Here is a 24,276-nt window from a genome sequence, read left to right on the forward strand (position 1 = left end):
GAGCTGCTTTGGTGATTTTTTTTTTTTTAAAGCCAAAAGTATTCTGGGAGAAAAATGCCAGACTAGAGAACAAGATTGTGCATCATTTATTCAGCAGTAATTTTAAGTCGTGGCAGACTGGGCAAATATTACTGAAGAATTTTGTGGGTTGTTTTTGATGAAATGCATTGCCTGAGTTAGATGATAGCTTAGGATTTTAGTAATCCCAATTCTTTTTTTTTTTTTAGTGTGAAGAGAAAAGGGTCCTTCTATATTGTCAAGCAAAGAAATAGTATTTTCAGATTAGGCTGTAAAATCAGACATACCTCTAAGTGTTCTTTGTAGCTCTAAGCTGTTACAGAAGTTCAGTTGCCCTCAGACATAGGTCTGAATGCAGTTCTGAGATGAAAATTGAATTTGCTGCAAGGAATTTCTCCTGTCTGTAACTTCCAGTCAGATGGTATTGAACCTAAATTACTTTTAGTGTGGTTGAGTGAAAGACTTCATGTCAAAACTCTCTTAAGCCTCTTATTAAACAGAGTAATTAAAAATTATTGAAGTACTTTAGTTTAATGCTAAGAAATGAGTTTGGATGCTGTTGGCTTAGAGTGCTTCAAATATGATTAGGATCCAGTGACTTTTTTTAATCCTTAAGCCTCACTTGTTAAAATATGTTGCTATCATCAACTGTCATATCAGGGGTGTGTGCTTATTAATTTCCAATGAATCAGGGCAAATTTCCTCAGACCTGCCCATTCTGGGTAGTTTTGGGGAATAGTTCAGCCCATTGCTTTCAGCTCCTGCTCCAAAGCCAGTCTTAGAATGGCAAATGCAACTTCTGTAACTCTGTTGCTATGGATTTGACACTATGCCACTGTTCTTTGGACTAATGTAGAAAAATCTAATGAATCTGGCAGAATCTCCCAGCAGAGAAATAAAATATCATATACCCACACACATGTTAATGTTCAAGTTATATTACAGCTTTTGAGAGCATCAAGTAGGTCAGTGCTGTGAAAAAGCAGAGTTCTTGCCATGGTCCCACCACCCCAACTCCTGCCTGTTCACTCCTTAACTTCCCTGCTGGGCAGCCCCTTTCCCTGGGCTCTGGTGTTCATCTGAATCATGAGACCTGCTCCCTGGCAGGACTTGAAAATCTCTTGGACAAATGGAAGCGTTTTCTCTGTTATTTTATCTGTTATTATTAACTGTTATCAAAACCAGCTGCTGGTTTTGTCACATGAGGACAGAACAGTGTCCCTGCTGTTGTTTAGCATTCCAGAGTGAAAGGGACGGGTGACCATGAGAGCTGTGCCCGGTTACCTGAGCTGGGAGATGTTTCTGACACTCACAACCTGTGTCTGTTTTGCTGTTTCAGGCAAAGTCGTGCATTTGTCATATGTGTGGTGCCCACCTGAACAGACTCCACTCTTGCCTCTACTGTGTCTTCTTTGGCTGTTTTACAAAGAAACATATTCACGAGCACGCGAAGACAAAGCGACACAATTTAGGTGAGTTCTCATCCCAATGGTGCTCATCATCCTCTGTTATCCCTGTCCATTCCAGGCCAGTAAAGTGATATTTTCTTGTAATTACCTCATGAAGCAGAGAGATCATTTTATTTGGGGATTTGGTTAGTTTAGTGGCATTATTCTAAACTTGGTGCTTAAACTTCCGTTGCATCACTGTTAAGTTTATCTTCACAGTTTAAAATTTCCTTAGTATCTTGGTATTTATGAATTAATGTCATATATAAAAATGTGAGGAGGCAGATTTTTGGGTTTTTTTTTTCCCTAAGTGTTAAAAATGGTGGGTTTGATGCCTGGAACTAGAACATTTATTTCAGTAAACTTTTTTTTTTCAGGAGGTCATGTTCACTTCTTTTCTTGCTGAGGAAAAACACCCATCATTTCTATCACAAAGGAGGCTAATCAAGTAGCAATCAGAATTATTTAAACTGCTGAAGTTCAGAGGCGGGGGGGAGTTTCTTCATTTATCTGTGTTGGCTTCTTGTTTCTATTGGGGTCAGTAACCTTAGCAATAAGAAAAGAGTTTAATTCATACGGAGTACCTTTCCCTCACCAGTCTCATAAAATGCTGGTTTCAAGGCCAACAAGTTCTTCTGTTCTGTCAGCTTTGGTGCTTTGGTGCTATTTCATATTCAAAACCAAAAGCCTTTGGTTTAGTTTCAAATTACCTATTGCTTATAGTTCAGAACATTTTTGAGTTACAATACAAAATCCTGATCTGTATTAAAATCCTGTTTTAAAATGGATGGATATAATTTTTCGCCAAATCAAAATACATTCGTGGTGGAGTGATGAAAGAAACAGGAAAAAAACGCCATTATTTCATGGCATAAATTTCCTCTTGACCAGCATGGACACCATTCCTAATTTAGTTTATCCTAAAGTGCTTATGGAACAAACTGTCTTTATTTTCCATGAAGACAGAGAAGCTCCAGAAGGCCAGAGCTTTGTACTCCTGTGCTTAAGAAACGGGTGTGTAAGTTTACTATTTATGGAAAAGATTATTTAAACCAGCAGATCATTATAGTTTCTTCCTCCATATGTGTCAAGAAAGAAAAAGATGAGGCTCAGTAGTGGTATAGTTTAAGTTTGTAAATGTCTTGAAAAATAGAATACTGGAACATAGTACTGAAAATTCCATCATGGTGTGGCTGAGAGCTCTGAGACTGCTTAACTCACAGGAGAGGTTCAGGGGAATCTCATGAATGGGTACAAATACCTGAAAGAGGGATTTAAAAATTGTCCTTGGCTCTTTCCAGTGTGTCCAGGAGGCAGGGAGGACAAAGTGAAATACAGGAGGTTGTGTCTGATTATCACACGGCTGTGAGGGTGACCAAAGCCTGGAACAAGTTGCCCTGAGAGGCTGTTGAGGGTCTATCCCCAAATATATTCAGAATCTCTCTGGACATGGGCCTGGGCAGCCTGCTGGGGCAGGGGCTGGACAAGGTGACCTCAGAGGTCCCTACCAACCTCAGCCATTCTTTGAAAACCGAAAATAACAACCCAACCCTGTGTGACATCTTTTAATTGCTTTATGCAGAGTGTGATCTCAAACAGCTTTTAAAGTCAATTCATTAGCTGAAATTTATTTTTTTGAATCTTTAGCAATGTGGAAGTGCAAATTATTTGAGGTAAACTTGAATAATTTCTCGTAAAAGGGGTGTGTGGGTGTGTGTATATATATATATAAAACAACCTTTTGTGCTAATACGAGTTTATGGCTACATTTCAGGTTTAAAAAATACTGTGCTAAATTGAGACTGTCAACAGTATTTACCTGTTTATCTGTGGACACTTTATAAATGCTGTAATATTTTTACCACTAAACCCACCATATTTATGGAGAACCTTTTAAAAAAGCTTTAAAATTGCACACATTCTCAGCTGCTGTTTATGTATCTGGGAAGCTTAAATTCAGGTTATTTTTTGTGCAAGGTAGAATTTGCTGTTATCTGCTGTAGTGAATTAGCACAAAATACTTTACTGAATCATCCCAAAAAGGATTCTTCTGCAGCTAAATATAAATTACTTGGTGCACAAATACACATAATGTGAAGATGGTGCAAGTGACTGCTTGATTTCTAGTTTTGGAGATTCCATTCTCTCTGTTTTTTTAATGTATATTTTGGTGTTTAATTTCCAGCTGCATGTGAAATGAGATTTAAAAATATTTTTGTAGTTTTACTAGTGCCTTTGGTTGCTTTCCCTGCTGCAGTTTTAGTTGGGAAAATAACATCTGATAGGCAAAAACAAGTTAAGTGCTTTGAAATTTCAAAACGAAGAGGAATTATTTTGAAGCACTTGGTGACTTTTTGCTGAGCCAACATCAGTCTCCATGGAGACAGGCAGGAGCTGAACACTTAATCACAGTTGTAAGAAATACCACGGATTTCAGCTGTAACAGCTGTCTGAGCATGGCAGGGATGTGTTTGCAGCTCTTTGCTGTGTCTTTTAGGAGGCTCCAGAATCAAATTCCAGCATGGTTTTAAATACATCCCTTGCTATCTCTACCTGCCTGAACCATCTAAATTAGGCACTCACAATCTGACTTTACAGTGATACCTGTGCTCTTGAATCTGCCTCCCTGTTCAATGTATATTTATAATGCTGGACTTAATTTAATGTATTCCTTGAGTTGTGGATGTGGGTGATGGGTAGGTGAGGTAAGATCCAGCTGTAGGAGCTGCTTTCTTTCATCTCTGCATTGCTCAGTCCCTCTCAGTCAGTCTCCAGGATAGTCTGATACTCCCACTGGGCTCTGTGTGTCTTTTGTGAGGAGTTGTGAAATGGTGAGAGCAGAGTCCTTACTAAGCTCCTCTGGGATTTTTTGTAGTTTTGATCCTGTCAGATGTTTCCTTTTCCCCACCTGTAGGAACTGGAACAATTTAAAACTTTTCTCATTGAATCTCTTGTGTGATTCTCAATATCATCATTATACTCCACTTTTCCAGTTCTAATGTGTCTATTCCTGGTGCCTGCCCTTTGGATTAAGACTGTTGTGCTAATGAATGCTTGCATTCTTAGTTAATACATCCATGACTTCTATTTTGTCCTTCTTAACCTGCTATTCAACACAGAGCTGATATTGTTACTTGGAAGTTAAAGTCAGGGGCTCTAAAACTTCTTTTCTGATTGGTGTTACTTGTCTGCCTCTTTAGTGGATGGAGTTTGACTCTTGGTGCTATTGCCTATTTGCTAAGTAACTTGAAATCCTTCTGGAGCTATTTTGATTATCCTAAATGAATGTGTGCCATCAACATACTCTGTCATCTTCCAAATCAGGTTCAGCACCTGGAGAATCTGCTGGTGGATTCTATCCTTGTAAAAATTGATAGTCTTTTCCTTATCTTTTCTACAGCTGCTCAATGAAGGAAAATACACAGTAACTTAGGCCCAGAGTAGCAGAAGCAGGAAGATATCTGTGAACAGTAGCTCTAAAAGAGAAGAGAGGTTGGTACTACAAAGTTCATCTCAAAACCGTAGCAGTGATTAATTTATCAATTTCCTGATTTGGACTGAAAAGTCCTGGGCAGACACCAAATGAAGTTTTAGTATTCTTTCAGAGTGAATATTTTTTTGTTACACAATGCTGTTTTTTTAATACACACACACTCTGAGCTGTAGAAAAACCCACTGCTATAGGGCTTACAATCCACGTATTTCTGAATGAGGTCAAGGAGCTGAAATTAATATTCCACTCATAACAATTTAGCATAAAATGGTTTGACACACTGTGGGTCCTCTAAATTAACAGTTAAAAGCATATTTTTTATCTAGATTCCATAGGGACACCAGGACATTTTTTCTTCATCTTATCTTTCCTGGCTTGGATTCATACAGAGTTGTAGGATGATATTCTAAACCATCACAGAGTGTACAGCACAGGGGCTGCCCATTTGGCTCCTGGTGTTAAGTAGTTTGCAGGATAGTATTGGGTGCTTGCCATGTTTGGATTGCAGGCAAAATGAATTTAAACATTAAAATTCTAGGTCCATATGGGGCCAATAGGCATCTTGGAGACTTCAGAGCCACAAAAACACTTCTCACCTGTTTGCTTCTGGTTTGAAAAAAGAAGAAAAAGCAGCATTTAATGGAATAGTTCTATCTCAAGTATTAGGAGAAGGTACTGAATGTGAGAGGGAAGGATAATGCTTGACTATGACTATAGTTTTTAATGTGGATTAAAAGATTTTGGCAACAGAAGGAAGTTTGGGGTTTGTTTTTGTTTTTCCCTGACAGTAAATACCTGCAGTTCTCAATGGCTGGATCATAATTTAGCAGGAGTAGTCCCTTTTCCACCTCTTTTCCTCCTTTCTTACCTGTTCAGGAATTCTGACCTGTGGTGCAGATTCCAGGTGCCAGGAGATCAGGAGAAAGGCAATCAGATGCCTGCTTTGTGCTGATAGATCAGAGACAAGAACCAATGGAGAACTGGCTGAAGTTTAACAAATCACTTCTTGGGAACCTGAGCCAATTACCTGGAATGGGTTTAATGATTAACACTCAAGGTGAGAAATCAGGGAGAATGAATTAGCTTTGGATGTTGGCTTAAAATGGTCTAAAAGAATTGCCAATTTAGCCTCCTTTGTTACCGGAGTTGAAGGAAATGCAGGTTTCTTGCATGGAACACAGACTGTGTTGATTTGAGGTTGATAATATGCCAAGACTGAGTCACAGAAATTCACAATGGAATTAATTTCAGTACAGGTAAAAACTGACCTGAATTCTGAGTTGCTGCTGGATGGTTTTTTTCTGCTTCAGTGCACCCAGTGATCCAAGGGAGATTGATACCACAACATGATTCACAAATATCTCCTATCTGATGAATGGTATCAAATATTATGGTGAAGTATCCTATTCTCAGCTGAGCAAAGTCAGTTTCTTTTCACCTGGATCTTTCGAAAACTGAACATCCAAGGTTTTTTACCTGGATGAGATATGCATACTCTGGATGTGGCACACTTTCCTGCTTTTGTTTTATTCCCATAATCTCTGGTCTCTAACATTTTCACAAGGACATCAGTGGATACAGTTGGAAAAGTGAAGCACTTGGGTTTAACTAAAACACTTTACTTGGCTCCCAGATGCAGTTTGAAAACTTTTTGCTGCCAGATTTAAACTTTCATCCCAGAGCTGTTGTTTTTTTAAGACTTAGTGTTCCTTGCACCAGTAGATAAAGTTGTTGTTGTTTCTGCATGATCTTCTGTGCTGCCTCCTTGTTTCTCCAGGCTGATAATGTTATTTTTAAATGAAAAATAAAATATATTTTCATTCCTCTCTTGGGTTGCAGCTGCTTATAATTTTGTATGTAAAGGTGTCCAAGGAGATCAGACTTTAAAGGAAGGGAAGCTTGTTGTCAGCACAGAAGGTATAAAAGCAGAGAAAAATGTTACATTCCAAGAGGTCTTTTCATTCTTAAATTGTTCTGCCTGTGATCACCAAGTAGGTATTTTGAATTCCTAAACCAGGAATCTGGATTGATAAAATTTAATAAAATTACATTGTTATTCTTTTAAATTGTTTTCGGTTCTTCCTTGTGAAAGAAAATGTAGATTTCTACTTGCTGGATATTTTATTTTCCAAGGGTAATAAATTCTGCATGTGTGTTAAGCTAAAACTGAAGTTCACTGATTTCATCCCTCTCTACCTTCCTGCGAGAAGGGATCCTGGAAGTTGAGAGTTGCAGCCATTCCACAGGAGCTCCCTAAAAGATGTTCCTCATGAGGAGTGTGAGGCATCCTGGCAGACTTGGCAGTGGGTTAACCCAAAACACCTGGGCATTGTTCCTAGATTGGTAGTTTCCAAACCTTTTGTGAGTTTGAGGCCTTTTTGTTAGTTTTGTGGTCCAAAATATCAACACAAATACCAATGGTGAAATCTGCTACATGTGCATTCTCATGCTTTGCTGTCATGTTTTTTATGGAATTTTCTGGCCAGGTGTTTCAGTTTGGGATAGAGCTTCATGGCACTTTAGTTTTAAACAAAAAAGGTTTAGCCAACAATGAGGTGAAATTTGTTTCATTCCTCCCAGTCCTTTGAGGGAGAAAGTTTTGTGTGGACTTTGTCCTTTGGGTGTGGTGTACCTTCAGTCAGTGCTAAAGAATTGCTTACTTGGGAAGAGTTTCTGCCAGTGAAACAGTCCCTTCAGTGGTTCCTCTGTTCTTCACCTCAAGACAACCAGCATAAGAAAGTTTAGGTGTATTTCAAGGGGAAAAAAATTAAATTACATTAATCTGAAACAATTAACTCCCAAATTTTCCTAGTGGACTCTTTTCCTGAGCAGCTGTGTTCGGGTTCCATGAGAAACTCCTGCCCTTCCTCCGTGCTGTGGCCAGGCCTGTGTGGCTGCCTTGCCACTGGTGCTTGAGGTAATTTGTCCAAAACCCCTTGCAGTCATTAAAAAGACATTGGAAGTGTTGGCAAATGTACAACTGCATTGTTCCCATAAGTGTGTTGGAGAGAGGATATTTCCTCAAGAGTCCTTAATCAGGTGCTGGACAATTACAGCTTTAACTCCACCAGTGTTTGTGTGAAACTTTCTAGTCCTTTACACCAGAAATACCTTCTGCTCTCTTGTTGGTTTAGACCTTGACATCTCTGTTTTATTGCTCAGGCATGTAAATCCAGGAAGAAAGGAAAAGTAAGGAATCCTCTGAGCTCAGCTACATGTTCTGATGGTAAATTGTAACTATTAGTGCTCAGAGTCCTATTTATTCAATATTCTGCCAGTCCTGTTTTATTATTTGGAGGCCTGTTGGTGGGATGCTTTAAAAGTACATGGAGATCAGTATTTGGGTTTGTGTTTTAAGACCCATATTTTGGATTTTCAACAGCTTTTTTGTAGAAAAATGTGCAGAACTGGTAATGCAGTAAGTAATGGAGTAAATATTGTAGAACTCTCATACTCTGTAAGTTGTGATATACCACCCCTGCAGTTGCATAATGTTTCATTACTGATCCTCCACCATAGCTCAGAGTCTTGTCCCCTTTTGGGATATTCTGGTAATATATATTCTAATATATTCGATACTCTATTCTGCTAATATATATAATAGATATTCTGCTAAAGGATATTATTATTCAGTCCTCTGGGCATCAGGGTGAAATATTCTGATGTTGGGACATTACACAAGGTAATGAAAATCCTGAGTTTGTGATTTACATGAGGTAACAGTCCTTAAAGTCTTCCACAGACTGAGTGTGGTCCAAACAGGCAAAACAGAGAATGGAGCACATCAGCAAGATTAAAACTGTTTAAAGTGATTTGGTTTATTGAGTAATAGGAGAAGTAACAAACAATTGACATAATCATTGAAAAGGTGATTTTAAAAGAGAGGAAGAAGGAAAAAAACCAGCTTGCAGCAGACTAAAGGAGAGGGACAGCAGGTTGTGAGGGGGTAGAGACTGAAAGGATGGAGGAGTTGGGGTTAGAAAGGAACTTCACCAAAAATTCTCACTACAAGCACTGCCCCACTAACAGAGCAGCAAAGAGACTTCACCTGTGTTTGCCTGCTGAGATCCATGGCAGAATTCCTGCTGCATGGCATGTGGTTTGGCTTATTGAGCACTTCAGAGTAATTCCGTGCTGTTTCTTGCAGGCTGCCTAATGTGGTAATGGTTTCCTGTGTTTAAAACAAGTTTCCATTGCAGTAAGGCTGGTCTAATAATGCTATTATCTGGAAATAAAAGGAATTAAAAAACAAAATAAATGAAAGCTCTATACTTTCAGGGAGCTGAAAGAAGGGAGGGAGAAGGGTGATGTATTACTTAGCTGTTTGTTGGTGCAGATTGTGTTTTAGTAAGATTTGTTAATGCCCACAGATTTTTAACTTTCCTGTGATTGTGGCTTTTTTCATATCTATGTACTGAAAATCAGCAGTTTACTATGATTACTTTGCACATTTTCTGTGGTATATGTTGGAGTAAAATGACATTTCTCAGTTAGGTATTTATTTTGTTTCATGGCTTTCTTTTGTTTAAGGTTGTGCAAGAAAAATATTTTTAACATTGGTCAGTGTTCATTTGTTTATTCTGAAAGGGTGTGTGAAATGAAAAATTGAGACAGAAGTAACCTGTGGATTACCCTGGAAAACCTTTCCCCTGGAGAAATAGCTTTGAATTTGCAATGCTGTCTTCTGTTTGAGCCTTCATTTATGTTTTAACTAGGTGCTTCCTAATTATTTTAATGGCCTTAAAGAGAAATGTCTGAAGTCTTAGTAAAAGACAGTTCAAACTCATATATCAACTCTTACAGTGCTGGTTCTCTGTGCATCGTAGTCAGTCACTGTCCTGATGCCTCTTGGTAACTCAGGTGTTAGAGAGGTAAATTGTGGGTTACAAACAGCTTGAAGGCAGCTGATGCTTTATTGCCCTGCACAGTTTTCTTGCTGTGCCAGAAGCAACTGAATAACTCACACAGAAACTGGAAAAATGTCTGGGTTCTTCTTTCTTTTTTTTTTTTTTTTTCCTTCCAGATTCTAAGGTACAGATTTTTCTTCTTTTGTGGACTGCTTGGAAGAAGGAGTGCCTGACTTGGAAGCCTGCTTTAAAATGCCTTCTGGTTTTATGAACTCACATCTTTTTTCCTCCTCCCCAACTTCCCTTCTGTTTTGCAGCCATAGACCTTTTGTATGGGGGTATATACTGCTTTATGTGTCAAGATTACATATACGACAAAGACATGGAACAAATTGCCAAAGAAGAACAACGAAAAGCTTGGAAATTACAAGGTTTGGTTTCCCTGCCTGAATTTCTTGTTTCTGTTTTTAATCATACCTGTCCCTCCCATTTGTTCAGTGGCAAAAAAACACTAAGGGGAAGAAAATGCTCCTTAGAGAGAGTAGTGCAGGCCATGGGAGAGAGATGTTCTTCCTTTGCAGGAGTCAGACTGTGGGTTTAACACGTGAGCCACATCTAATTGTAGCAAAAAGATTTTATTTTTAATTGCAAAAAATTACAGAAATATCTGACATTAATCCAGAAAAACTTGCATAATATCAAAAGTTAGATCTGTATTAGGTAGAGAATGTAACAGTCTGCTCCTTTAGGCTTATTTACATGGTACAGGCAATAAATCTGTTCCCCTCACATGAAATGCCACCCTTGTGTGTGATTTTTTTAAGCTTTTTTTTTTAAAATAGATCATGCCAGCTTACTTACACACCTATGCTTTCAGGGTACACGCACAGTATCTATGTAGAAATATTTACACACAAATATATGTACACACATTTGTTTTATTCAGTTTGCTTTCCCTAATTTTTTCTTTTTTAGCCTTCACCCCAACAGTGGTTTCTCACTACCAGTGTACAATGACAGGTAAGAGGCGTGGGCTGGCGACGCACCTCACTAACAAGCGTCCCTTTGCTGATTATCCTGCCATTTTAGACATGAATCACAGTTGAGAATGCCAGTTTTATCGTGCAAATCGTTTTCCTCTTGTTTGGATATGTTCCAATGACTGAATAATTGCAGCAGACTTGATTTCATATGCTCTTTCCTTGATAGAATTCCTCCAAAACAAACCTTTTCTCTTTTTGTTTTGTTGGTTTTTTTGTTGTTGTTGTTTTGGTTTGGTTTTTTTTTTGTTTGTTTGGAAAGGAAATATAATTTATTCTAAACTGAGTAGTTTGTAAGCATTAGTTTTAAAAGCTTGTCATCTTCCATTTCCAGTGGCCTCTGGGAGGTATGTTTTCTTAAAGTGGGAAAGTCTGTATTTGAAGACAGATGACTTCTGTCTAGTAACGTCTCTTCTGGAATCCATGGCATCCTGTTTCAATGTGACAGCCTTAGTCAGGGCCGATATGACTTCAAACCATTCTTAACCTCATTTCCAATTTTAAAAATAGCAGCTAGCACGGTATTAACGAGAGCTTTTCTGCTGGCTCAAAAGATAGCTGCCTTCACTTGGTTCCTACTACAGATCCCAGTCTGCTTCCTGCTTGTTGCCTGTCTGAGGGAAGGGAGTCACAGGAAGGGAGGGTAGTGAGTCCTGGAACAAGGAAATACACCTTCAAATCTTTTAGCACAGGTTTTCAAAGCAAGACAAAATGGGAATATTTTTCAAAATCTTTTATTCAATCTCTGCACCTATTCTAGAAACTTCAATCTGTGTTTGGGGCACCAAATGAATCAGCTGCAAAAACATAACAGATCTTCATTATGCTATAGAAGAGGAAACCTCCCCCAGTTCCTACTTTTAGATACGCAGATTTAAAGAGTAATTTCTTAGTTATGCTGTCCTTATCAATTAATACATTTGTGCCTTGTGGACTGAGATGCAGCCACTTTGTCCTGCTATGGGCATCAACCTGCTATAGTTTATATTCCAGGGAATTACAGCTACAAGACTGTGGTCCAAGATGACCAGAGGAACAGAGTTGTGTAGAGAAGGTCAAAGAATCACCCAGAGGAGCCAGGCAGGAAGCCTCTGTACTGATTAACTGACTATTGAATGGCACATTAAGTATATATACACAAATGCATATTTGTTTGAGTATGCACATTCCATCTTCTGTCCCTGGAGAACTAATCTGTAGTGACCAGTGCAGATAGAAAATCAAGGAATAGACAACAACACTTAAAATTACTGGAGTCTGGAATGTAGACTTTTTTTTCCTTTAAAGTCATGGCATAGGTTCTTTTTTATGTCTTTTTATTATGAAGCCACGTGTTTCCTCAAAAATTTATCTAAGGAGTGAGAAATGTACATGAGAGAAATAATGGAGAGATATGTCTATTTTTTTCCTTCTCTCTCTGTTGTTCCAATCTCAGTGCTCCCTCCCTGTTGTTATCTGAAAGATCCTTTCTTGCTCCAAACTGAATGTCAAGAGGAGCACAAACCCCAGACTTGGTGTCTTGGGTTTATATTTGTACCACATAGTTAATTTACCTCAGATCTTTTTACCAACTTAAAGAACTTTGGAAGGTAATCCAGTCTGCAGAAACTGATTGGCTTAAAAACTGAAGGGTAAATACTGTATTCAAATTTCTCTCCACAGTGCTTGAAGGGTGTTAGTTTATACTTTAATAGATACTCACATAACAACATGATGCCTGGAGAAAAAAAAAAAACTTTAAGAAAACCCCCAAATATCATGAGATTAATTTCATACTCTTGTAGTATTAACTCCCAGTGTGATGAGTTCCCCAGTCCAGCTGTAGTTTGGGGTTATCTGATGTAACTCTGAATGTTGCAACTTGGCCACTATTTTTTCCTTTGGTATTCAGGATTAATAACAGGGAAGGTGAGAATACACAGAGCCCTTTGTTCTAATTAATGTCTGAATTTTTGGGAGAGAAAAAATTGGAATTTGAAGTTTAGCAAAGTAAACAATGATTGAAAAATTGTGACTTTTATAAACCCGAGCCTTCATTGCCTTTTCCTTCACTCATCCCTATGCCCCTGATGAATTCTCTTAGAAATGCCAATTTGAGTATTTCACCCAATAAAATAATTTCTTAGATGGAGATTTCACATGCTGACTTGAATCTCTGGCTATTTTATAGCAGCATTTTAAAAATTATTAGTTTTGCCTTCTCTAACACTACTTTCCTTTAATTGTAAATGGTGACCTGTGCATGGTTTGCAAATCTTTAAGGTAGTTTATATTGGAGTTTATGGCATGCTTGTGAGTGTTATTAAACCTTTTTATTAAACCTTTTTCCTTCTTTGTCATTTGGTTATTTTTTGTTGTTGTTTTTAATTTTTAAACATCAAACCATTCCTAATAAATGGCTCTGCCTTTTCCAAATTTTCAAGAGTAATATAACCTCAGCATTCCTGCTAAGTTATATACTTGGAATGGAACACATCTTAATTTCTGTGTCTGACTTGTGCTCTTTCTAATGAAAAGCTTCTGCAATAATGTTTTCTGTCTGGTTTGCTCTGTTTGTAGCATTAATTGCACATGGTTTTGTGTTTCCTTTCATTTCTTTTAAATTGAACAAATATTTGATTCATCCAGAATCTTTAAAAGTAATCCAGTCTGTCATGTTTAACCTTACTTAGAGTTGCTCTTGTGACATGCTTTAGTCCCGTTCTCTACAGTATTTAAACTATATAACTATATATAGATATATATAAACATATATAAATAGTGCTGCTGATATACATGGAGCTATTACATGCCTAAATGCACATGTGTTTCCAGGTATGAATTTTGTTGTATTTGACTTAAACCAGGATTTAAACATATCTAAGGGGGGTATTTTTAAATTATGATCAGGGTTCATCACACTGACTGGATGTGTTTGGCCATGTTTTAATTGTAGTGAACCCAAACACAGGAATTTACAGCTGCACAAAGCAATTGCTGCTACTAACACGGTGTTACCAGTGAATTTATATAAATTCCTGAGGGAGCATTACAAATATGACCAGGGGTGCTGGAGACATCCAGTGCCAAACCTGCTGGAAGCCAATGTTCCATCCTCTGTGAAGTGTCCATCTGTGCATCTCCAAGGGGTCTCTGCAGACGTGCAGTGTGTCCAAAGCATTGCAGCTGTTTTATCTCATCAGTCTCAGTCATTCCCTGCCTTTTCTGTTTTCCTGGGTGTGTAGCTTGATGCTGAACCTTGGATAAAGGAAAGGGATTCTGGTATTGTTCCTTAAGTTCCTTGCATAATCTGTTGTTGAATCAAATAAAGTGAGAGATGAGTGTATTTGTGTAAATAAGAATTCTCTAGTCCCTGAGAATCTAAAAATGAGACCTTCTATTACTAGAACCTGGAGGGTCAGTAGTAACTATGAATTGAATATTTTTGGGAGGGTAGTTTCTGACAAGCATAGCTATTTCTGAAAATGAAGATCAAAGAGCTATTAAAATTTAATGTATATTATGCAGTATGTGTAAGCCTCCAGCTATATTTTTCTACTATCCTTTTCATATGTATGATTTATAATTTATTTTCTGTAGCAAAGCGCTGCTTCTGCTCCATGCATTCTGTGAAAAAATAACTCTTAATTGACTTTAATTCTCAGTTTTAGAATAGACTGCTTGCCATCTTAGAATTCTTTATTTTTAATGCTGAGATGCCTTTGTGACTCACAATAATTAACCTTGCACAGCAATTTCTGTGCTACATGGAAAACTGCAGTAGTATTGAGCTGGTCAGCACGTGAGTCCTCACTGTTGTGTTTTTCGTGTATCAGGTTTACACTGAACACAGCTCTGTGCTGATTTCAAATCTGGTCTCCATACTACTGACCTGACTCATTTCTACTGCACTTTCCTTTGAGCAAAAGAAATCTTCTGGAAATGCAGTGTTGGTCTTCAAAAAGAAAAATGACAGATTTTAGCTCATGAAAAAGGGTAGCTTAATATTTGGAGAGTTTTGACTGGTTGGTGGAGGGAGGGTGGTGTTTAAAACTACTACTAATTTCATTTTTAGATAACATTAGATACGTCAGCAAAGTGAATGTCAAAAATTAAAACTCATCTAATCCTCTAGCAATAGTATAAGGAGAGGTCATTCTGTGTAATGGCATATACATGTAGTAACTGTTTAGTATATTGAATTACTAAATTCTGCTGTTCTCTAAAGATTATCTGTCCATTAAGTTGGGTCGGTTTAGATTTATTTAATAACTTGTCAAGTTCATCAATGCTGGTTCTGTCACTTAACCTCCTCTGAGCACAAAGAAATGTATTTTTGAGTAATAGCAAGTTTATTCTTGTGCTGGAATTTCTTTGTTTAACTGAAAGGATGATTATAATCCAACAATGGAAAGTTTATTGGCATAGCTGTTCTTTATAAGTAAAAAATACCTTTTCTTATGTTCTTCTTTGTTCAAAAATTTGGTGATATCTTTTTGAACCATATTTTTTGAGAAGGGGTAAAAAGCAATCAGTGTTCTTAATTTGTGCATAAATTAAATCTAACCTAATGGACAGCATGTTGAAAGTTTGACTTGAACAGAATTTTTAATCCTTTTACTAAAGAGCTTCCTGAAACTTTGTTTTCATCTGCTTAGGCATTGGAGAGAAATATTCAACATGGGAGCCGACCAAGAGAGAGTTAGAATTGCTACGACACAACCCCAAGCGAAGAAAAATAACCACAAACTGCACCATAGGTGAGTTCCAGAAATCCTTTCTGGAGTCAAATTGTCACTGATGTGTATGTTCAAAATTCTGTGTTGTTTTTCCATTGGTGGTTGCAGTGGCTTTCTGTAGGCTTTAGAATAACAAGATGAGTTTGTTTTACACTACCTTTTTCTTGTTGTGGAAGGATATCTACTCTGTCACTGCAGATACTGCTGATGATTGAGCTGTGTAACAGCTACAAAACACAATCCTTTTTTTGACAATATGCTTGTAATGAGAAATCACTGATACTATCTCAACTCAGCCTTCATCAGAGATCCCGTGCAGGGATGGGAAGGGAAATCATGTAGTTGATGCATCCTTAACAAAGCAGTCTATTGGTAAATCTGGTTTAGCAGAGGACCACATTCCTACTTCATGTTTTACACTCTAAATGGGATCTCTTCAATTTCATATGAGCTCTAAAAAGTGAATTTATTTCTCCAGTGGTGTCAAATAGCAGGTTTGAAATGCATCTCAAAGGTTTAATGCTTAAGAGTTCAGTGGTCTGGAGCAAAGAATTCTCTGAAGTGTGTGCAACTGCTTCTGGCTGGACAATATTTGAGTAAAGGTGATAAAAATTAACAGTTCTTCCAATGTTTTCCCTGCTGTTTTTAGCTTGGGTAGCAGAGGGTTAAAATTAGCTCCCTGACAAGCTCGGATTACGATTATTGGGCATTTTCCTATGCTGTTAAATGCACAGTAACATTTTAATGGTGAAGTTTGGAAATAATGGTTAACGGTACAAGATTGTTAATTGTACAAGGTTGGAGGTGTAGCCATAGACATTGCAAGTAAGAAACTATTTTTTTCCACAATTTTAACGCTCTTTACTGTTTCATGGAACATGTCAGGCTTTCAGCATGTTTGCATTTGTCAAAATACACTGAATATATTTTCTAAAGCTTTCTAATGTCATGTTTCTAATGCAGTAAGTCATTTAATCCAAAGTATGTGTATATTTATTTGGAAAAAATGGACTGAGAAGCACAGACTACATTGAAAATGTATATAAAATGGTAATTCTAAAGAACCTATGTTTTTGCAGTCATGGGACAGGGAAGACAGTTGGAAAAACATCTGGACTTTGGAAACTTTAAGCAGCCTAGGAAAAATTAACTAAGCAAAGATTGCTTACATCATGTTCACATTGTGATTTGTGTTCTGAGAAACTCCAGTATATTTTGTAAAGAACATTACAAATTTGTAAAGATAATAGAGCTGGGGAGGGGGGAAGAAGTTTGATAGACTTTTGAAGGTTACAGTGACCTTTGTGAACAACTGAAGCACATTTCAGTGTTTCTCTTTCCAATCAGAAGGAATGCTCTGCTTGCTCTTGGAGGATTTTAAATCTTTCAGGCTGTTTAAAAAGGCCGTGTGTGGTTGCGTGAAATCTCATCTGCGGCTGCCTGGGTGGGGGAGCTGCAGGAGCACGGGGACAGGGGAATGACTGATCTCTTCACTTCTGCAGGCCTGCTTTTAAGAGTTCTGCTGAGCCCTGGAGCTGCCTGTGTGCTGAGATTTAGAAAGTAAAGAAAAAAATCAAAGCACCCAAGAGCCATAATGCAGTTTTGGGCTGCAGTTAAAAGCAGAAGACTTGCTTTCTTTCACAAAAATGCATTGGGGGTTTAACTCAAGGAAGAAAAGAGCTGCCATTGTCCTTGAGCCTTTTCTCTCCACCTAACCTGCTGCTAAATATAAATCTGCTTCAGTGTCTTTTTGACTTTCCTCCCCTCACTTTGACTTGTCTGTTTGCAGTTTCAGATCAGTGAAGAGCCTATTTGCAGATTGAAACGCTGCAGTAGCTGGACAGTCTTGTTTCTCTCTTTTTCTAGTACTCAATTCTTTTTATCAATCCCATAGCAGATATTAGTGAATCCAGTTTATCTTCTGAGGTAGGTAAATGGCTCAGAGAATAGGCATGATGTCCAGTTTTATTGCTTCTGGAAGTGAAAATGATGCTGATAACCATCTCTGATAGGCGCTGCACATCTGTTGAGCACTTCTGTTTACACAAGAGTCTGTTAAAACATAACCAGCTGCCTTTTATGCATAAAATGCTCTTTTCAAAGCTGTTTTAAGAGGAAGGCCAGGGGGAGGTTTGTGGCTTTCTATCCTACCCCCAGAGATCCATTTGAGAGTGGAACATTTCGCTGCTCTGCCATGACCTGGAATGGTGGTTGTGCCAACACTTGTTTCAGCATTTGTGTAAGACAAGTGTATCAGAGTTATAACTAAACTAGGTGGGACAGCAGGCTGAAACCTGGGCAGGTGTGGCCTTGAAACAATGCACGTAACTTGTATTTGAAGGATTCGCATTGGATTTTGAGCCCTGACAATAAAATACATTAAACTTGATGTTAGTCCTATTTAAAACACACTTAGTTGGTACAATATGTTTGTTGCAGTTGCCTGTCACATCTGTATTACGTGCATGACACTCATTTAGGTGGATGTTTACTCCATGGCTGAACATTCTGGGTACATGAAGGGAATTTTTTTTATCCCAGATTTGTAGCAATGTCGTGGTGCTTCTCAAAACAGCTGGATGTGTCTGCTGCTTTTTGAGCTGTTTGAACTTTTGTACAGCTGCAGGATCTTTTGTCTTTGATCAGCACCATGAATTAAAACTGAAGAATACTCAGACATGAGATGAATATCTTATAATGGAGACTTGAACTGGTAGTTCACCAGAGGAAATAATGTGCAAAATTCACAGCTTTTGATTTTTCTACTTGAGTGACAATTTGAAACCTATTGAAGAAGGAACTTCTTGTTCACATCCTCAGAAAAATGAGGAAAAAAAACTTAACAGAAATCCATAATTATTCGTTGGTTCTCTTTAAAATGATGTGTGTTTCCATCTCATAGATACTTTTTCCATGCAGTAAGAAGATAGTGCAGGTAACTTGACTTGAATCTCTATTTTGCCATTGAGCAAATTGCTCTTGAAATGAGAGCTCACACTGGGCACTTCTGCAGGCTGTGGAAACTGTGCTGATTCCTGTCTTTTGGGATGTACAGGGTTGTTCCCAATGTTGCACATAAGCACCTTCAAAGTGACTTGGAACACACTGTTAACCAAGTGGAAACGTTGAGTTGTCTTACAGGCAAAAAGCCATGATGAGAAATCCTTGCAGTGTGGATTTTATGTGGGATATTGCATGTTCTGGTGTCCTGACTTGACATTTTGATGGAGCTTCTGTATTTCAGGAGATTCAGGAGGAATGTCACGTCCACTCAGACCATAAACGTGCTCTGTGGAAGCAGTGTCAGCTTAAGACATTCTCAGACCTTGTTGTACCTCAGACACTTGGCATGCTGATTTTTTTCATTGGGTTGCCACAGCTTTTTCCACAGATCAGACTGAAGGGATGGCGTATTGTGGGGAATGTAGAAATTTTCCAGGTTATTTTATGTTGCTCTCAGCAGCAGGACTGATTAGTGTCCTGGACTATTCAATATTCATAGAAATGCTCATCTTGATTTTGGGTTGAAACTGATGTTTCAAGCATCCCATAAACACAAAAACTTTTACATGGAAAAATTAGGTAAGACTTAACAGCTATGAAATTAGATTCCAACATTGTAAAAGAAAAAATCTGATTTTTTTCAGTCTCCTCTTGTCTGCAAAGTGGCCTCCCTCTGCAAGGGAGGGAAGGGACAAAGCTCCACATTCACAAGCAAATTATTTGTTAGGGGGTTGAACTAGAAGTGATACAATATCTTTTGGGAACTATTTTCCAAGCTCATCTTGCTCTGCTGTCATTAATACCCCCAGCAGATCCATCCTCCTGAGTATATGAAATATTAGCTTGGGATCAGCTGCTCTCTGATTAGCATATGAAGTGACTTTGTGGCTAAAGATGGGTGTATTAACAACAGGAAGAATTAGACTCCCAATGCACATGGGTAATTAGCAGGAGCCACCTGGGATTCCCATTTGCAGTGTTGCAAAAAAGGCAGAGGGGAGACAAACCTTTCCAGGAGACTGAGCAAATCCTCTTCACCAGGAGTGATGGGATGGAGAGGTGGCAAAACCAGAACTGCCTGGGATTAGCAGGTGGGTTTTGCAGCTGCAGTGCTGAGCAGCCTGATGGGCCAAAGAGCAGTGGAATAAATATTGCAGAACCCCCATGTGAAGGTGGCAAGGGAAGAAGAACGGTGACCTGGAAAATATTTCTGATTCTCTAGACAAGCTGCCAGAAGCATTTTTGCTTCTTTAACTTTGAAGTGTTGAAGGCTGCATTAATACTTGGATGTTTTTTGTGAATGTACCAGCACTCAAGTTGGCTCCTTGAATGGTACTTAAGGTAGCTCAAGTGGAAAAATGGAATAAAAAATATGGTTTGGTACAGCACCACATTTTTAGCTATGGCTTTAAATTTAACTTACTGATTTGTAAGCAGTAATACTTTGATATTTGAAGTTATGACTGCACAAAGTGCATCCTGAATAGAAATCTCTGATTCTTAAATTCTTTTAGATTGCTGTGTGATGAAGGAAAGAAAACCACCTTTAAGACTACTCAGGTGAATTTTTCCTCTTTGGCTTTATTTGTATTAACTTCATTATTAAAATGGTTTTCTTGATGAAAAAATGTTTCTTAAAAGGTTAGATTGGTAAAAAAACCCAAACATTCCTTCATATCAATAGGGAGAGCCTTCTGTTCCTGTTTTACTTTGTCACAAACTTAGCATGTCTGACCATTGGACCCAGTTGTGTAACACATTTCTTAGGTCTACAATTGATAAAGCTGATCCAAAATAAAAATTTAAAAAGCCCTCTCCTCCTAAAGCTCCCAGGGAATTCTAAGAAAAATTAGAGGGACGTGAATATTTTAAGAATTCTAAAACACAAGTAGCGATTAACCCTCTGAGGTTTGTAGAGCTGTGCTTTCAGAAAATCTTGTTAAACTTCGTAAACTTAGCTCTTTATAAGTATAAAACAAAAGCTTTCCTCTGCAAAAGGCTTTGTGAGGAGAAATTCTGGATTGGATGGTGCAGTTGCCTTTTTGTGTATTGACTGTCTGGGAACTTGTCACCTGGTTTTCCAAAGCTGGTGCCAGAAAGCAATTTGCATCACTGCAGTAATGTCACTGTGTGTGGTTTATCTGCACAGCAGTTGATTACCTGTGATTTAATTGTTCCTGGATAAGATTAGGAGCATCCCAGTTATCAGTGAAGTCCCTGCAGCATTTTCATGCATTGAGTGAGCAAACTTTTGTTGTAGAAACTTTTGTTAGACCCAAATCAATCAGCATCTGCAGAGCTGACTGGTGAACAGCACTTCCTCAGAATGCCTTGTTGCCACCAGGCCAGCTCCAATGAGGAATGAAGGGGGTTCTGATCTTACCTCAATATTTATTTGAATTTTAAACCCTCTTTCAGGAATATCTCAGTGTATGAGCTGTCCTGTTGATGTTTTCATTTCACGTCAGCTAAAACCCCAGCAGACTGTACAAATTGTATGTGAAATCAGCAGATTACAGTTGGGGTTGAATTTTTCTGTTATCCTGTCTTGGAAAACTGCCATTTCTATTACTTGCATAGAAAATACTTTAATTTTGTAACTCTAGGTGGCTCTTGGGGATTGGAGGCAAAGGAAGATATCCTGTGTGTGTTTGCACAATGGGAAATTCCTTAGAAGACAAGGTTATTGATCCAGGGCTTGGATCATGTTCCAAACTTCTAACTGAAACCTGATTTTCCTGCTCTAGGCTTTTTAGAAGTAGATCCATGGTTGTTACTGATCCAGACACATTATTTTTAGTTTTCAGACAGTGTTTCAATTTGATTTTCGTAAACTGTTCTGCACTTCTTCAGGTCAAACTTCATCACTTAAATTCAGTTTAATAAAAGCACCCAAAAATCCTTTTTTTTTTTTTTTTTTTTCCCCTCATAGATGCTGATTTCATGTGTAAAATGTTTGTTGACTCAATTATTTGTCTTACATCTTTCTCTGCTGGTAGTTAATTTTTTTCCTTTGCTGTCTTTTCTTCACTAAGTCATTTTGTAAACTTCAGTATGCAGTCAAGACAGGAGCCTTTAAATAAAAAATGCAGTCGATGTCTGTGACTTTGTCATGTGTTTGAATGGGATTTTGTGGAAATCTAAATTTTCTTACCGAGGAAAACCCAACAGCAGCACTTAGCCAGAATTTCATTATGGTACTCTGAACCAGGTATCTTATTTAGATGAGGTACTTGTTGTTACAGATGTGGAAGTTGAGAATTAGCCCATGGAGCTGCAGTGGTTATAGACAAGTGCCTGTTGTCTTGCCATGGGCAGCAATGTTTCCTTAGCATGAGAATGGGTTGGGTTGGAAGGGACCTTAAAGCTCATCCATTTCCAGCCCTTGCCATGGCAGGGACACCTTCCACTATCCCAGGTTGCTCCAAACCCCATCCAACCTGGCCTTGGACATTTCCAGGGATGGGACAGCCATACATCTCTCTTAACCAACAGTTTGAAATAAACCTTGATTTACCACTGTATTTTCACCTGATTAACTCAGTGTCAGCACAGCAAGCATGGTGTTTTCAACAAGGCCAGTCATCCCCATCTCAGTTTTGTTCTTTTGTGGATTGCTTTTGGATTATATTTACTCTGACCTCCCATTCTGCTCTTTCCTGTCTGCTTCCAGAGTTGGTTTTCTGTGGCCAGAAGGTAGATACAGTATATACTGAAAGCAGGAATATGCATAAACAGCATGTGGCATGGTTTGTGTGTTGTGGATTGTTGGACGAGCTTGGTGCCAGTTCATCAACAATAATTTGTGCATATTAATATATTTGGATGCATTTAATTTCATTGGCGCTTAGCCTGCTCCTTAAGTTATTAATTTGTGAAATCTGTTTGGAGGAAGGGTAAAAACTTGTAGGCAGCATATGGTGTGATATTGGGGGGAAAGGACGGCTGCGGGTGTGAATTTTATTTTGTCAGTTTGGTGGGAGTACCTCTTGTTCTTTATGGGTGCCATCTGCACAAGGCTCTCTCTGCAAGGCTTGTGCTCTGTGCAGAGCACACAAGAGCTCGCTGAGCTTTTAACTTTGGCTGCTTTGAGGGAGGGCAAAGAGAATATTTTATTCTGTGCCACCTTTTGAAGTGTTTTGTTTTATATAAAGGCTTTCCTTTTGTCAGAGGAAAACACCTTGAAGGGTCTACAGCTTATTTGGCTGTGAAAGGCCAGTGTCATAAAGCTCTGGATCCATCATTCAGGCGTTTTCACAAACATATTTTCTGTTCTTTGCCTGCTGCTGTTACTTTTTTGATGCTGGATGTTTCTGTTCTTCCTGACCTTCCAGCAATTATGAGAATGATTATTTTCATGTACTGGTTTTTAGGACTTCATTGTCTTGAGCTTTCTAAGGTCTGTGAGACAGGGCAGCTCCTGTTTGCTTTGAGAGCTTCTCCATAGCTTTATTCAACTTTAAATTTGTTCAGCCTTGTATATCTGAGCATACAACAAGCACCACAGTTGAGAGGTCTCTGGCTTCAGTAGTAAACGAAGGCATTTTGTTCAGTGCATATATTTAAATGTGACATTTGTGTTGTTCTTTCTGCTTTTCAGGAATAAGTGCCTTTTTGTTTCTGAAGCTCTTGTTGTGACATGCTTCCACATCTCCAGTGGAAGGTGTCCCTGCCCATGGCAGGGGGTTGGAATTTGGAGATTTAAGCTCTCTTCCAACCCAAACTCTCTTCCATTCCAGGATTCTATGATTCTGTCTTTCTCCTCCAGACATTGATCTTCATATTTTACAGGGATTATAGAATGCTTTGATATTTAGTAAGAGATTAGATGATATAGTTATTTCCAGTGACATATATGAAAGATGTTTTCTTCTCTTGTGTGTACATTCCCCAGTGTTCTCTCAATGCTCAGAGATCCTGACAGAGATTGGATCAGGTTGAAGCACAAGCAAGATTTGTTCAGTGAGTCTTGATGTGCCAGGACAGGAATTCAGAGAATTTTCCTTCAAGTTCTACTGCAGAACTTAATGTCTTTTTCAGCTTTTTTTCATTTCAGCTGAGAGAATCAAACAGAAATTGTTGCTGTGGATGATTACATGCTGTGTAGGTTTCTGGGTTTGAGCACATGCTGCATTGGTTTCTTCCTGACACCTGAGAGAGAAAAACAATTTCACAATGCAGATGGTCAATAAAAATGCTGAAATACGAAATTACAGATATAAAAACTGGCATTTTCCATGACCTTGAAGGGAAGGAAAAAAAAAGGCTTTTATATGCAGGGTCCTCATCTTGTGAGATGACTTACCAAAGGTTCCAAACTACTCTCACACAATGCAGAGATCTTTTCCTTTAACTCCCCTTTTTCTTTCCCCCACGTTTATTTTAAACTAAGCTTGCTGTGGGAGACAGTAAATTCATATAGATAGAGAAAACCAGTGATAACCCAGTATCTTGGACAAGTTGTCTCCTCCCTCATTTTTTGGAGCTTCTGCTATTTGCTGTTTTCACCATTGCATTTATTCTAATTCAGAAACTCTGGCACTAGGGGAGCTTATCTGTAGCTTTTATTGGGTGTGTATCTTCCATATTAATGTTGCTGCAGCTCTTAAATTTTGACTTAGTTTGTTTACAAAGATGAGACCTTGTAGCACTTCAGAATACAAGAGACATCAGAGAATATTGCAGAATCTCGTAATTGAAGAGATTTAA

The 24,276-nt window shown here is 38.3% G+C and overlaps 1 protein-coding gene across 3 annotated transcripts in view; it reads left to right on the forward strand.

The window, feature by feature from the left end:
- The window catches only part of USP22 (ubiquitin specific peptidase 22), an 88,170-nt gene that overhangs the window by 29,788 nt on the left and 34,106 nt on the right, over positions 1-24,276 (forward strand). For 2 of the 3 annotated variants that reach the window (XM_021549797.3, XM_021549787.3), the window contains exons 2-5: positions 1,358-1,490; positions 10,124-10,237; positions 10,782-10,826; positions 15,484-15,585. In XM_021549797.3, the coding sequence (XP_021405472.1) occupies positions 1,358-1,490; positions 10,124-10,237; positions 10,782-10,826; positions 15,484-15,585 (394 nt within the window). The remainder of the gene's footprint in view (positions 1-1,357; positions 1,491-10,123; positions 10,238-10,781; positions 10,827-15,483; positions 15,586-24,276) is intronic. The other variant, XM_021549780.3, reaches the window with a different exon arrangement.

Source organism: Lonchura striata, chromosome 16 (assembly GCF_046129695.1).
Source record: "Lonchura striata isolate bLonStr1 chromosome 16, bLonStr1.mat, whole genome shotgun sequence".
In the NCBI taxonomy this organism is placed as follows: Eukaryota; Metazoa; Chordata; class Aves; order Passeriformes; family Estrildidae; genus Lonchura; species Lonchura striata.